Below are 15,384 nucleotides of genomic sequence, written 5' to 3'. Positions count from 1 at the left end.
AATTTAATGAGGTATTTCTCTAATGGTTAAAGCAGAGAGAGAGTTCAAGGCAACTTCTGGATTGTAAATTTAGAAGAAAGCCAAGAATTATGTAAAAGGTTTATGACTAAGACTTTTATAAGATTTATTGAGAGTTTATCCCCATGGTCTCATTTTAGACCATCTCTGACCTCTGACAAGAGGTAGTGACTGCCAATGAAGTCCTTAGGAAGAACTTATTTATTTATTTATTTATTTTTAGAATGGAGCGGGGAAGGGGATGGCAGAGGGGAGGTAATCTGAGGACTCTGCCTCTCATTGTAAACTCGTGATTCAGGAGCCTATGGAGTAGAATAATAGTGGTAGCCTTACACCACATGTTAGTATCTTTTATCCACCTTCAAAGTCATACACACACCCACACCCCCCAGCACACAATCTTGAGGACTGTGATTTCTTAGGTCCTTGTTATTGAGACTTTATTATCCCTATCTATATAGCTAGTGTCAATATAACTCGAGAGATTGATTTGTAACAGAAATATTAAAGTAATAATTTAGACATTTTTCTTATGATCCATCTTAATATGCAAGACATTATTATGATATGGTTCCTCATACCTTTGTTCCTTGGTGTCCAGAATTGAGATCTACTGTTCTGACTTTCAGCTATTTTATGTTCCCATGCTCTGAAGTAGTTTAGCTATTTCTGGAGACAAGGTAATAGTTGTAGGGCTATTAAGTGTAATGGTTCCTCTGTGTTTTGTTACCATATGTCCAAGTGTTCTGAACCCAAACCCAATTAGAGCAGGGAATTACAGGAAGGAGAACTTGAAGTAAAAGGCATGTACCTTTGTTTCTTCATCAAATTCTTCCATAGACTCTATCAGTTTCCCAGGTTCCAGCTCACCTAGTGGAAAGGGGTAATCTGTTCCCAAAATTACTTTATCCTGAAAAAAGGAAACATATTTTATCCATCCTTTTGTAGAATATCAAGGAACCTCCTGTGAACTTTATATATATATATGTATATATATGTATATATATATATTTACAAACACTCCAATAGTAAAATAACAAATATATTCCTAGACATAAAACTGTTCTAAAATTTCAGATTTAATGGGTCAAATTTATTTTGATAACATTTCCAGCAGGTGTCGCTGTTAAATTTCTTAAATTTATAAATCACACCATCTTCCTCCTTTTTTAAAAAATACCTGAAATACACAGTGCTGAAATATGAGACAGATGCATACATTGCATAAAACATACTGATATATTTAGATGAAATTAAGTATTCTCTCTTACATTGCAATTTATCCAAAAGTTTTTGAAAAAAATCCTAGAGGTAGAAAAGAAAAATAAAAAGCAAATAACTGGATAAAAAGCAACACAAGAAAACAGAAACTCACAAATAATTCCTATCTCTATAAATTGTATCATGGTTTATTGAATGATAGTGTTAAATTTCCTATTAATACTTTGTGCAACAAAATACATAACCTTGTCAATCTACACATTTATGAAGCAGTATGTCAGAGAATATGCTGGAATCTGTATGTACCCTGGTAAAGGACAGACATAGATCTTGTTTCAGGGACCTCATAATCTAAGGAGAGAAACTTTAAAGCAGTAATGATAGTTTATCAAAATAAAAATAAGAAAAACACATTTTGAACCAGAAACTTAACTGTGTGCCACTTATATACAAAGAGATAAGTTGCAACATTTTTGGTGACATTAGAAGACTAGCCAACTGGCTAGCGCCGCAATTCTAGTCCCGGTCGGGGCGCCGGATTCTGTCCTGGTTGCTCCTCCTCCAGTCCAGCTCTCTGCTGTGGCCCGGGAGTGCAGTGGAGGATGGCCCAAGTGCTTGGGCCCTGCACCAGCATGGGAGACCAGGAGGAAGCACCTGGCTCCTGGCTTCGGATCGGCACAGTGCGCCGGCCGTAGCGGCCATTTTGGGGGTGAACCAATGGTAAAGGAAGGCCTATCTCTCTGTCTCTCTCTCTCACTGTCTACCTGTCCAAAAAAAAAAAAAAGCCAACTAAATAATAGACTATCAACACTAAAAAGTTAAGAGTACTTCTTTATGCTAAAATGGAATTATCTCCAAGTTATATGGTAAAGGGGAATGATCTTGAAGTTATATTGTAAAGAAGGGGAAAAAATCCAAAACAATGTTCTGCTACGCTCATATTTCTCTAAGAAGATTCTCACAGGTCCATATATATTTTTATTTATATGCTCTACTTCAGGAATGGTACCTAAGAGACATGTAACTGCTTTTGCCTCCATGGAGGAGGGCTAAGGTTTCAGAATCAGGAGATGCCCTTTTCTTTTTAAAATTTTTGGAGGTATAATCCACATGTCATAAAGTTCACTGTTTTAAATATGCAACTCAGTGGGTTTTAATATATTCTTGAGTTTGTGTAATCCCACTGATTCTGGAACATTAAAAATGTCTTATTCATCTTGTTTAATGGCATACCATTTTTATCACCCCAAATAAACCTCATGTCAAATTAAAAGTGACTCCCCTTTCTCTCTTTCCTTTAGTCCTTGAAAAACACTAATTTATTCTCTGTTTCTACAGAATTGCTTATTTCTGGCATTTTCAATAAGTGGAATCATGTGGCCTTCTTTCATTTGTTACAATGTATTAAGATTTATCCATGTTGTAATAGAATACTACATTTTCTTTTGGATTAAAAAGACCATTGTATAGACATACCACAATTGTTTATCTGTTCATAAGATGAGCAACATTTGGATTGTTTCTATTTCTTAGCTGTTATGAATAATGCTGTTATGAACATTTGTATTCAAGTTTGCATGCACCTGTGTGTGTGTATGTATGTTTATGTATATACGTATATTTTTATTTCTCCTGGGTATGTACCTAAAAGTGGAATTGCTGGGTTGTAAGATATGTCCATTTTTAACAGTTTGAGTAATTTCCACAGTAGTTGTGGTAATCTACATTCTCCCCAGCAGTGTATGGAGGGTTCCAGTTTCTCCAAATCCACACCAACACTTGTTATTGTCCATCTCTGGATTATAGCCACCCCAGTGCATGTGAAGTGGTATCTGACTGTAGCTTTGATTTGCATTTCTCTTGATCAGTTACGTTGAAAACGTTCCCATATGCTTCCTGATCCATTTGTATGTCTTCTTTACAGAAATGTCTCTATCAAGATCCTTTGAGGCCGGCGCTGCGGCTCAATAGGCTAATCTTCCGCCTGTGGCGCCAGCACACCGGGTTCTAGTCCTGGTCGGGGCGCCGGATTCTGTCCTGGTTGCCCCTCTTCCAGGCCAGCTCTCTGCTATGGCCTGGGAAGGCAGTGGAGGATGGCCCAAGTCCTTGGGCCCTGCACCCGCATGGGAGATCAGGAGAAGCACCTGGCTCCTGGCTTTGGATCAGCGCAATGCGCCCGCCACTGCAGCCATTGGAGGGTGAACCAATGGCAAAAAGGAAGACCTTTCTCTCTGTCTTTCTCTCTCTCTCACTGTCCACTCTGACTGTAAAAAAAAAAAAATAAATAAAAAATTAAAAAAAAAAAGATCCTTTGAAGAGGGGAGAGGGCCCATTCTGAAATCCGTAAAAACTCCAGTCTGAATGCAGACTGGGCTCTCAGATGTTTACTGAGATACCCGACTGGCTTGTCAGGTGGACTCATCATTATTTCTTTTCACTAAACTCCGCCTGAATATTTAAAAAATATCTTTTGTGTCTGTTCATATCCATTTTGCTATCTTTTTATTACTGAGTCATAAGTATTCTTTATATACAAGTATACTTCAAAAAAATCATGGGAAATGAATTAAAAGATAAGTCTATTTTGGTGCAAACATTTTGAAATTTATGCATAGCTTTTTCATAATACGGATTTTATATAAGTTTTTTTTTTTTGGAGAGTGAACTGTGATTCTTAATTTATTTTTATTTTATTTTTTTCCCAGAAACCTTTTATATAAGGTATATAAACTTCATGCATTTCATAAATACAATTTTAGGAACATAGTGATTCTTCCCACCCTACCTCCACTTCCACCCTTTTTCCTCCTCCCTTTCCTATTCCCATTCTTATTTTTTACAAAGATCTATTTTCAATTAACTTTATAAACATAAGATTAACTCTATATTATTATGAAAAAAAACTGGCAAGGGATGTTCAAAGTCATCGCATCTCATTGTCAATTTCACTTCTTTATATACAGTTTTAAAGAATCTTCATATGCATAGATTTCAAAAAGTTTTTGCATCAAAATAAGCTTAAATCTTAATTGTGTTTTTGAAAATCTTTTTGTAGTACCCTTGTATTTTAGATGCTATAGCTTTATCAGATGCATGATTTGCAAATGTTTCTGTATAATATGGATTATCATTTTCACTTTCTTAGAATTACCTTTTGAAACACTAGCGTTTTTAATTTTGGTGACATCTTCATCCAATTTTTTCTTTGAATGTTTGTGCTTTTGGTGTTATATCAAAGAAATCATTGCTTAGTCCAAAGTTACACCTATTTTTCCCCCAGTAGTTTGTGGTTTTAGCTCTTTTAAGGTTTTGATCCATTTGGAGTAAATTTTTGTGTATGGTGTAAAGAAGGAATCCAGTTTTATTATGTTTTACATGTGGATATTCAGTTGTCTATTCTTCATTGAATTGTATTTGGACTCTTGTTGAAAATTAATTGATCCTTGTGATATCTGTAGGCCAATACTGCTTGGTCTTGATTACTGTGGCTGTATAGAAAGTTTTGAAATTGGGAATATGAGTCCAACTTTGTTCTTTTTCTTTTTTTAAGAATTTATTTATTTATTTGAGAGGCAGAATTACAGATAAAGAGAGGGAGAGACAGAGAAAAACGCCTTCCATCTGCTGATTCACTTCCCCAGTGATCATGACAAAGCCAGGAGCCAGGAGCTTCTTCTGGTCTCCCATATGGGTGCAGGGGTCCAAGCACTTGGCCATCCTCCTCTGCCTTCCCAGGCCATAAACAGAGAGCTGGATAGGGAGAGGAGCAGCCAAGACACAAGCCAGCGCCCATATGGGATGCTGGGACCGCAGGCAGAGGCTTAAACTATTATGCCACAGTACTGGCCCCCCTTTTCTTTTCTTTTCTTTTCTTTTCTCTTTCATTCATTCATTCTTTTTAAGATATACTTTTATATTCAGAGAGAGAAGGAGAGACAGAGAGAGATATCTTCTATCTGCTCATTCACTCACCAAATGGCTAAAACCAAGAACCAGGGACTCCATTTGGGAACTCCAATGGGTTTGGAGGGGCCTGAGTAATTGGGCCATCTTCTGTTGCTTTCCAAGGCACATTAGCAGGAAGCTGGATTGGAAGTGGAACAGCCAGGACTCCAACTGGTGCTCTGAAATGGGATGCTGGTGCGGTACCTAGTTCTTTTTGAAGGTTGTTTTGATTATTTTGGTTCCCTTGCATTTCTACTTGAATTATAGGATTAACTTTTCAATTTCTGTCCAAAATGGGGGGAGGGGCATCTGGAATTTGTATAGGAATTGCCTTGGATTGGTAGATGAATTTGGGGAGTGTTGCCAATTAACAATATTTAGTTTTCCAATTAATGAACATGAGTTGTGTTTTCATCTATTCAGGTCTTCTTTGATTTTCTTCAACAGTATTTTTTAGTTTATAGTGTATGTCTTGTTCTCCTTTTTGTATTTTTCAGAAGGTTTAATTCTTTTTAAACAATGTGTCCTTAATTTCATTTATGGAATGTTCACTGCTAGTATATAGGAAAACAATTTTTTAATCTATACCTAATAGTTTATTTGTGGATTTTTTATTATTTTCTATCTATATATAAGGCCATATAATCTGTAAAAGGGGGAAATTTTGCTTCTGTCCTTCCAATCTGGATGCCTTTTATTTATTTTTCTTTTCTTTTTTTTTTTTAAGATTTATTCATTTATTTGAAAGTCAGAGTTATATAGAGAGAGGAGAGGCAGAGAGAGAGAGAGGTCTTCCATCCAATGGTTCACTCTCCAATTGGCCACAATGGCTGGAGCTGTGCCCATCTGAAGCCAGGAGCCAGGAGCTTCTTCCAGGTCTCCATGTGGGTACAGGGGCCCAAGGACTTGGGCCATCTTCTCCTGCTTTCCCAGGCCATAGCAGAGAGCTGGATCAGAAGTGGAGCAGCCAGGTCTCGAACCGACACCCATATGGGATGCTGGTGCTTCAGGCCAGGGCATTAACCCACTGCGCCACAACCCACGGGCCCTCATTTATTTTTCTTTTCTAATTGCCTTGCCTAGAGCCTCAAGTACCATACTGAAAGAAGTGATAAGAGTGGAGCCTTTTAGTTTTTCACCATTAAGAATGAAACCAGTTATAGGTTTTTCATAGATATGATTTATCAATTTAAGGAGGTTAGCTTCTATTTTGTTGAGAATTTTTGTTATGGAGGTCTATTGGATCCTGTTAAATGAATTGTCTTCATCTGCTTAGATGATTGTATAGTTTTTTAGCTTTATTCTATTAATATTGTGGATTATATTGCCCAGGGAGGTAGCAGGTGATGGCTCAAATGCTTGGGACCCTGTCACCTACCTGGGAGACCTGGATGGAGTTCCAGCCCTCTGGTTTTGGTCTGGCCCAGACCTGGCTGTTAAAGTCATTTAGGGAGTGAACTAGCCAATGCAAGATCTTTGTCTTTCTGTCTGCCTTCTAAGTAAAATGAAAAAGAAATAAGTAAAAACTTTAAATTACTAATCTAGTCTCTTATTTATTTTTTGACAGGCAGAGTTAGACAGTGAGAGAGAGAGAGAGAGAGACAGACAGACAGAGAGAAAGGTCTTCCTTCGTTGGTTCACCCCCAAAATGATCTGAAGCCAGGAGCCAGGTGCTTCCTCCTGGTCTCCCATGCGGGTGCAGGGCCCAAGCACTTGGGCCTTCTTCCACTGCCCTCCCGGGCCACAGCAGAGACCTGGACTGGAAGAGGAGTAACCGGGACAGAATCCGGTGTCCCAACTGGGACTAGAACCCCGGTGTGCCAGCGCTGCAGGCAGAGGATTAGCCTAGTGAGCCATGGTGCCGGCCTAGTCTCTTTTTACTTATTATAGGTATATTTGGAATTTCTGTTCTTCTTGGGTCAGCTTCAGTAGTCTTTTTAGGACTGTCTTCATTTCATTTAGGTTATCTAATTTGTTGGCATATAATTGCTCATAGTTTTCACTTATCACTCTTCTAATTTTTATAAGGTCTATAGTAATGTCCTCCTGTTCCATTTCTAATATTAGTAATTTGGGTATTCTTTTATTTTTCTTGATCAGCCTAGCTAAAGGTTTACCAGTTTTGTTGATTTTTCAAAGAACCAAGTTTTTTTTTTAATTTTCTCTACTGTTTTTCTGTGATATATTTCTTTTATATATCTGTTCCAATATTTATTATATCCTTACTTATGCTTGCTTAGGGTTTAGTTTATTCTGTTTTTCTTCTTTCTTAAGGTACAAACCAAGGCTTTTCTGTCTTTTTCCTTTTTTATTATAAGCATTTTACAGATATACATTTTCCACATGAGATGTTATGTTTTTGTACTGAATTCATGTCAAATATTTTTTCATCTCCATCATGATTTCTTCTTTGCCTAGTGTCCTTTATTTTCAGCCTGAATAACTCCCTTTAGCATTTGTTTTAAAAATACTTATTTATTTGTTTGAGAGACAGACAAGATTGTTCACATCTGCTGGTTACTCCCCAAAAGCCCACAATGGCCATAGCTAGGCTGAAGCCAGAAGCTGGGAACTTGATTTAGATCTCTCAAATTGTTGTTTGGCCAATGGGACACAAATGGTTAACTCTGCACCTGATAGAATTGTGTGCAAGCAAAATGACACTGTGGTATTTCATTGCCTGAAATTCTGCTGGCTTGTTTTATAGTTCCTTGCCAGGGACATAGGCTGATAAGACCACAGAGTATGTACATCGTTGATTCTAATAAACACCTGCCATGGGAGCTTCTTGCACATGCAGGCTCACTTGATCGCAGTGGATGTGGGTCTTTGCAAGAACACAGGACCCTTTCCTAGGCAAAGAGCATAAAAGGACATCTGCCTTCAACTCGGAGGAGCTGAGGCCTTACTTCTGACCTCCCCACTTGCTGTCCAAGTGGGCTACAGTCCGACATTACTGTGTGGTCCTTTCCCATCTTGACCAGTTGTCTCCACACCTTCTTTGGACCTATATCTTACACCTAACACACTGGGTGGCAGAAAGTGAACTATTTGAGCTATCATTGCTGCCTCCCGGGTCTTGCATTATCAGGAAGCTAGAGTCAGAAGCCGGAGGCAGGTACTGAGCCCAGGCACTTCAATAGAAGAGGCAGGCATCTTAACTACTAGGCTAAACACCTGCGCCCCCCAACATTGCTTGTATAGTAGTCTACTAGTAGTAAACTCTCCCAGTTTTTATTTATCTGGAAATGTCTTAATTTCTGCTTCACTCTTGAAGGGTAGTTTGGCTTCATAAAGGATTTTTAGTTTGGGACCAGCATTGTGGTACTGTGGATTAAGCTGTCATTTGCCATGCTGGCATCCCATATTAGAGTGCTGGTTTGAGTCCCAGCTGCTCTGCTTCTGATCTAGTTTCCCATTAATGCTCTTGGGAAGGCAACAGAAGATGGATCAAGTGCTTGGGCCCCTGCCACCACATGGGAGGCAGGATGGAGTGTCAGTTCCTGGCTTTGGCCTGGTTTAGACTTGGCTGTTGTGGCCATCTGGGGAGTGAACAAGCAGATGGAAGATCTTTCTGTCTGTCTCTGTCTCTGTTGCTCTGTCTTTCAAATGAATACATAAATCTCTTTTTTAAAAAGTATTTTAAGTTTATATATTTTTCTCCTTTTCATTACTTTAAGTATGTCTCCTGCTGCCTGCCTTCTGTCCTCCATGGTTTCTGATGAGGGCAGGGGACAGGGCCATAGGGAATATCAGCGCTGGGGTGTAGTAGGTGCAGAAATGGAGGATAGCGGGAGGCTGCATTGAAGAAGCAGAGTGAGGTGAATCAAGGACCAAAAAAAGTGGCATTGGAAGAAAATTCAACAGGAGATATTTGAAGAAAGGTATTTACTCAGTATTGCTTAAGAAGAACTGAAGAGTGGCTGTTGGATTTGGTGGCTTTATTAAGTGTACTTGCGGTGAACGCAGGGAAAATGAAAGGTACTAGATGAAAAAGTGAATGGTGAAAAAGTAGAAACTGCAGGTGTTGACTACTCTTTTCTTTAAATGATTATTTATTCATTTACTTGACAGGTAGAGTTAAAGACAGTGAGAGGGAGAGGCAGAAGTCTTCCATTGCTAGTTCACTCCCCAAATGGCTGCAGTGGCCAGGGCTGGGCCAATCCGAAGCCAGGAGCCAGGAGCTTCCTCTGGGTCTCTCCCACACGGATGCAAGGGTCCAAGGACTTAGGCCATCTTCTACTGATTTCCTGGCTATAGCAGAGAGCTGGATCAGAAGAGGAGCAGCTGGGACTAGAACCGGTGCCCATATGGGGTGCCGGCACCGTAGACAGAGGATTAACCTACTGCACCAAAGCGCTGGCCCTGTTAACTACTCCTAATTCCTAGTGTAGCTGTCCTTCTTTTTGTGTTACTTGGGCAACATCACCCTTAAACAGGTGCTAGTTCCTAAACCTCAAGCCCTAAGCATGTGGCTACCTGCCAAACACCTCTTGGCTGCCTCACCAACAATTAACACTCAATGTGCTCTTTAATATTAAATGCCTCATCTAAATATTCAACATCATGCTCATTTTCTCTCTCTCTTACCTTGGCTGTCTCCCCCACCCAATCCTGCTACATTCTGAAATCTCCAGTCTACTCTCCATCTTCCTCCTCCCCTGTCTGTCCCCTGGAGGCTGAGCTGTAGCACTACACAGAAGGCTCCCTTCATCTCCACCTTCCTTGTGGGTCTAGCTAAGGAGCAATGCAGGCAGGGTGTTGGAAAATGGGAGAAAAATATTTATCCCCAGCTCCCTCCCATGGAATCATCCAGACTCCCTCCAACTCCTGTCACCTCCCATTTTTTTTCTTATTCGAAAGGCAAAGAGAGACAGGGACAGAAAAAGAGACAGAAAGAGGCATCTTTCATCTGCTGGTTCGTTCACTCCCCAAATGCCCATAACAGTTGGGACCGGGCCAGGCCAAAGCCAGGAGCCAAGAACTCCTTCTGGGTCTCCCTTTTGGGTGGCGGGAACTCAACAGCTTGGGCTCTCACCTGCCACCTCCTAGAGTGTGCGTTAGCAGGAAGCTGGGATCAGCAGCAGAGCCAGTGCTGCAATCCAGGCGCTCTGCTGTGGGACGCAGCTGTGCTAAGCAGCATCTGAACTGCTGTGCCAAATGCCTGCCCCTCAGCAGGCCCTTTTACAGAGCCCTCTCTGCCTTTAAGTTTTGGCCTGGAATGGTAGTGGAGCTTTTGTAATAGCCCAGTCCTGTGTAAGGAGTCCCTTCCTTAATTTCCCTTATGTTCTCCCAAGTCACTGTGTCATTTTCTTTTCTGTGGGAGCCTTTACTGAGTCACACTGTGTTCTAGTTCCACCAAGCAGTTTATGGTTTGCTGACTTTAATGGATTGAGTCCTCTGTTGGAATACCTTTCTAGCCCAAACTTTTTTATTATTTAATTGATTCATTAATGAGGAGGGCAGTTTTTTATTTTGACAGTTTGTCAAGCTGACAGAAATAATGCAAGAAAATTCAAGGATCTGCCATTTAACCTTTAACCCAGATTCAACGATTACTTATTTTCACCACCTTGTCTATGATTTCTTGGTATAGATGTTTATGTAGATATGTAAACTTTATGAATCATGTATAAGTTCCTGTGGGGTGGGTCCTATTATTATCCCATTGAGCAGATGAGGTAACAAAGATAGCTCATTTGCCTAGAGTCAAGCTAGTGTGTGGTGGAGCCAGGTTTGTGTCTTCATCTCCTTCAATCAGCTAAAAAGCGGTACAGAGGGCCAGCTCTGTGGGTGGCATAGCAGTAAAGCCGCCCGGCGCCTGCATCCTGTATGGATGCTAGTTCCAGTCCTTCTTGTTCCACTGCTGATACAATTCCTAGCTAATGCTTCTGGGAAAGCAGCAGAAGAAGGCCTAAGACCTTGGGCCCCCTGCACCCATGTGGGAGACCTGAAAGAAGCCCCTTGATTCCTGGCTTCAAATTGGCCCAGTTTCAGCCGCTCTAGCCAATTGAGAAATGAACCAGTGGATGGACTCTCTCTCTCTCTCTCTCTCTCTCTCTCTTTTTCTATAACTTTACCTTTCTCTCTGTAACACTGCCTTTCAAATAAATAAATAAATAAATCTTTTTAAACAAGAAAAAAAACTGAAGTAGAGACTATCTCCATCTCTGAGCACAGGCCTGGTATCCAGTGGTTATTTATTGAGTTAAGCAGGACTTATACTGTGGTTTTCAAACACATCTCCAAGATTCCAGTCTCAGGTACTTAAGTCATCACTAAACACTAGAGAATGGTCTTTTAAAAACAGTAGATTGATCACAATGGATCTATGCTTAACATCCTTCAACAGTTTCCCGTTGTGGGCCAGCATTGTGGTGCAGCTGGTTAAGCGGCCACTTGTGACATGGACGTCCTATACTGGAGCGCCGGTTTGAGTCCTGTCTGTTCTGCTCTGCATCTGATCCAGCTCCCTGCTAATGCTCCTGGGAGGCAACAGAACATGGCCCAAGTACTGCGATCTCAGCTACCATGTGGGAGGCCCAGTCTGCTGGCTTCGGCCTGCTCCACCCCAGTCATTGTGACCATTTGAGAGTGAATCAATGAATGGAAGATCTCTCTCTCTTTCCCTTTCCCTCTCCCTCAGTAGCTCTGCCTTTCAAATAGATGAATCTAAAAAAAATTTCCATTGCTCAAAAGGTGAAGCTGAAATTCCTTAGAGTGAAATAAGTGGCCCCTACTAAGCGTGAGGAAGGAAGTGGTCCCAGATGGGAACTGGAACAAAAGTTTGTGGTATGATTGTGACGTGCTGCTTTTCATGGGGGGTTTATTAGCTTTTAAATAAATAAACAAACATTAAAAAAGTCTTATATGTAGTCTAGGATGATTTAAAATGTATAGGAAAATGTGCAAGGGTTATTTGCAAAGTATATTTTTTTTATAAAGGGTTTGAGCATCTGCAGATTTTAGTATCTGCAGAGAGTCCTGGAACCTACCTTTTTGGATACTGAGTGAGGAATATATTAGTCTTTTTAAAATTTTTAAATTAATTTATTTTCATTTTATTTGAGAGGCAGAGAGAAAGAGAAACAGACAGACATAGAGATGTAGACAGACAAAGAGATAAAGAGAGATCTTTTATCCACTAGTTCACACGCCAAATGCCCGCAATAGCCAGCACTGGGTCAGGCTGAAACCAGGAACCCAGACTCCATCCAGGTCTCCCATGTGGGTGATAGGGACCAAAACATTCGGGCCATCATCTGCTGTCTCCAAGGATTTGCATTAGCAGGAAGCTGCAATCAGAAGTGGAGTGGGAACTTGAACCAGGCACTCTGATATGGGAAGTAGTTGTTCCAAGTGGTGTCGTATTAAGTGCTGGGCCAAATGCCTGCCGTGTTTATACTAATCTCGAGACCGGTGTAGAATCTTTAACCAATAATACAAAGAGGGGGCTGGTGCTGTGGTGCAGTGAGTTAATGCCCTGGCCTGAAGTGCTGGCATCCCATATGGGTGCTGGTTCTAGTCCCAGCTGCTCCTCTTCCATTCCAGCTCTCTCCTGTGGCCTGGGATAGTGGTGGAAGATGGCCCAAGTCCTTGGGCCCCTGCACTGGTGTGGAGACTCGGAAGATGCTCCTGTCTCCTGGCTTCGGATTGGCGCAGCTCTAGCTGTTGCAGCCATCTGGGGAATGGACCAGCGGTTGGAAGACCTCTCTTTGTCTCTACCTCTTTCTGTAACTCTGTCTTTCAAATAAATAAATAAATAAATCTTTTTTTTTTTTTAATTTTTTTGACAGGCAGAGTGGACAGTGAGAGAGAGAGAGACAGAGAGAAAGGTCTTCCTTTTGCCGTTGGTTCACCCTCCAATGGCCGCTGCGGCCGGCGCGCTGCGGCCAGTGCACCGCGCTGATCCGATGGCAGGAGCCAGGTGCTTATCCTGGTCTCCCATGGGGTGCAGGGCCCAAGCACTTGGGACATCCTCTACTGCACTCCCTGGCCACAGCAGAGAGTTGGCCTGGAAGAGGGGCAACCGGGACAGAATCCGGTGCCCTGACCAGGACTAGAACCCGGTGTGCCGGCGCTGCAAGGCGGAGGATTAGCCTAGTGAGCCACGGCGCTGGCCGAATAAATAAATCTTTTAAAAAAATACAAAGAAGCTATTAGCTATATTTCTTGTTCTTCTTTCCTAAAATCCAGTCTAACACAGCTAACCATTTTTATGCCCTATAAATGTTTCTAGAAGGATGGATTCTTTGAATTAGACTCTGCAGAAAGTGGCTTCTTTTGAGACAAGTTTGGAATAAAATTCTGACACATGATTGTAATCAAATTAAGAATTGATTTATCGGTGTATGTAGGTTGAAGGAATAAGTGTTTGAATTTATGTAACAAGGAAGTCTGATTGTAACTAGGCCTGAAATACTAAATGCATTTAAGTACTCTAAATTTGAGCTGCTGTGAGGATGACATTTTGATTTCTACCAAAAAATATTTTCCTAGGTTTGCAAATATCTGATGTATTGTGGAAAAGTACATTAGAAAATTTAGAGGAAGGCCATGATAGGCTAACCAGTCTGTTTCTAGATTTCTGTATTCATTACTGTGTGAAACCAAGCAAATGCACCTGCTGACAGAAGCCCTGAAGACCCAGTTATGTCTGTGCACATCTGTGCCAACAGCTGATCTCAGTCTGAACTGTCTGCTTCATATTCACTGGAGGTTCATTTGTCCTTATTTCTAACTTCCTCTTGCTAAAGCTGTTTACAATTCCAAAATACAACATAATTTTTAAAAGTCCCATGCTTATATTACATTTGTCAACTTCATCAGCATGGAAATGAAATCGAGGAATTAATTTTGCTTCCAGTCAAGAATTCTTCCATTTCATATCATGGCTTTCTCAGTGCGCTGGCCCCACTTCTGGCAAACTTTTAATTATTGAGAACTTGTTAGTAATTTTATAAGGGAGAGGGAAGTAGGCTTGAAAGAGCTAAAAATGGAATTCTTGTTAATTGAGTTTCTAGTTCAGTGGGGGCAGAGATAGCAGCAGGTGAAATGGAGGAGGGGAAGGGATTCCTCAAGAGTTGTATGGTCAAGGCTGGAGCTGTGGTATAGTGAGTGAAGCCACCGCCTGCAGTGCCGGAATCCCATAAGGGCACTGGTTTGAGTCCTGGCTGTTCCACTTTTGATCCAGCTCTCTGCTATGGCCTGGGAAAGCAGTAGAAGATGGGCCAAGTCCTTGGACCCCTGCACTCATATGGGAGACCTGGAAGAAGCTCCTGGCTCCTGGCTTCGGATTAGCTCAATTCTTTTTTTTTTTTTAAATTCTTGACAGGCAGAGTGGACAGTGAGAGAGAGAGAGAGAGACAGAGAGAAAGGTCTTCCTTTGCTGTTGGTTCACTCTCTAATGGCCGCCGCGGTAGCGCGCTGCGGCCGGCGCACCGCGCTGCTCCGATGGCAGGAGCCAGGTGCTTCTCCTGGTCTCCCATGGGGTGCAGAGCCCAAACACTTGGGCCATCCTCCACTGCACTCCCTGGCCACAGCAGAGAGCTGGCCTGGAAGAGGGGCAACCGGGACAGGATCGGTGCCCCGACCGGGACTAGAACCCGGTGTGCCGGCGCCGCAAGGCGGAGGATTAGCCTGTTGAGCCACGGCGCCGGCCAGGATTAGCTCAATTCTGGCTGTTGCTGCCATATGAGGAGTGAACAGTGGATGGAAAACCTCTCTCTCTCTCTCTCTCTCTCTGTGCCTCTCCTCTCTCTGTATAACTCTCTCTCAGAGAGAGAGAGAGAGAGGTAGAGAGAGAGGTCTTCTATCTGCTGGTTCACTCCCCAAATGGCTGCAATGGCCGCAGCTGCGCTGATCCAAAGCCAGGAGCCAGGAAATTCCTCCGGGTCTCCCATGTGGGTGCAGGGTCCAAGGACTTGGGCCATCTACTGCCGCTTCCCCAGGCCATAGCAGAGAGCTGGATCTGAAGTGGAGCAGCCGAGTCTCAAACTGGCACCCTTGTGGGATGCCGGCGCTTCAGGCCAGGGTGTTAACCCTCTGTGCCACAGTGCCAGCCCTGTCAAATAAATAAATCTTTTTTTTTTTTAAATGTTTTTTAAAAAAATGAAGGTCATGTACTCTACTGCTTATTCCCTGTCTCTACTTCATAGATGCTTAAAAAATACTTGGGTTAAAAATGCTTTTTCTGTTGTT

The 15,384-nt window shown here is 41.8% G+C and overlaps 2 protein-coding genes across 8 annotated transcripts in view; one reads left to right on the top strand and one right to left on the bottom strand.

Annotated features, from left to right (window-relative positions):
• The window catches only part of TMEM163 (transmembrane protein 163), a 464,757-nt gene that overhangs the window by 16,000 nt on the left and 433,373 nt on the right, over window positions 1–15,384 (top strand). The gene's annotated exons all lie outside the window — the stretch shown is intronic.
• The window catches only part of ACMSD (aminocarboxymuconate semialdehyde decarboxylase), a 65,259-nt gene that overhangs the window by 4,924 nt on the left and 44,951 nt on the right, over window positions 1–15,384 (bottom strand). For all 3 annotated transcript variants that reach the window (XM_062185872.1, XM_062185864.1, XM_062185883.1), the window contains one exon: window positions 830–928. In XM_062185872.1, the coding sequence (XP_062041856.1) occupies window positions 830–928 (99 nt within the window). The remainder of the gene's footprint in view (window positions 1–829; window positions 929–15,384) is intronic.

The sequence above is a fragment of the Lepus europaeus genome, chromosome 1, assembly GCF_033115175.1.
Source record: "Lepus europaeus isolate LE1 chromosome 1, mLepTim1.pri, whole genome shotgun sequence".
Lineage (NCBI taxonomy): Eukaryota > Metazoa > Chordata > Mammalia > Lagomorpha > Leporidae > Lepus > Lepus europaeus.
Note: the sequence above shows the minus strand (reverse complement) of the source record. Positions and strands in the feature narration are given on the sequence as shown.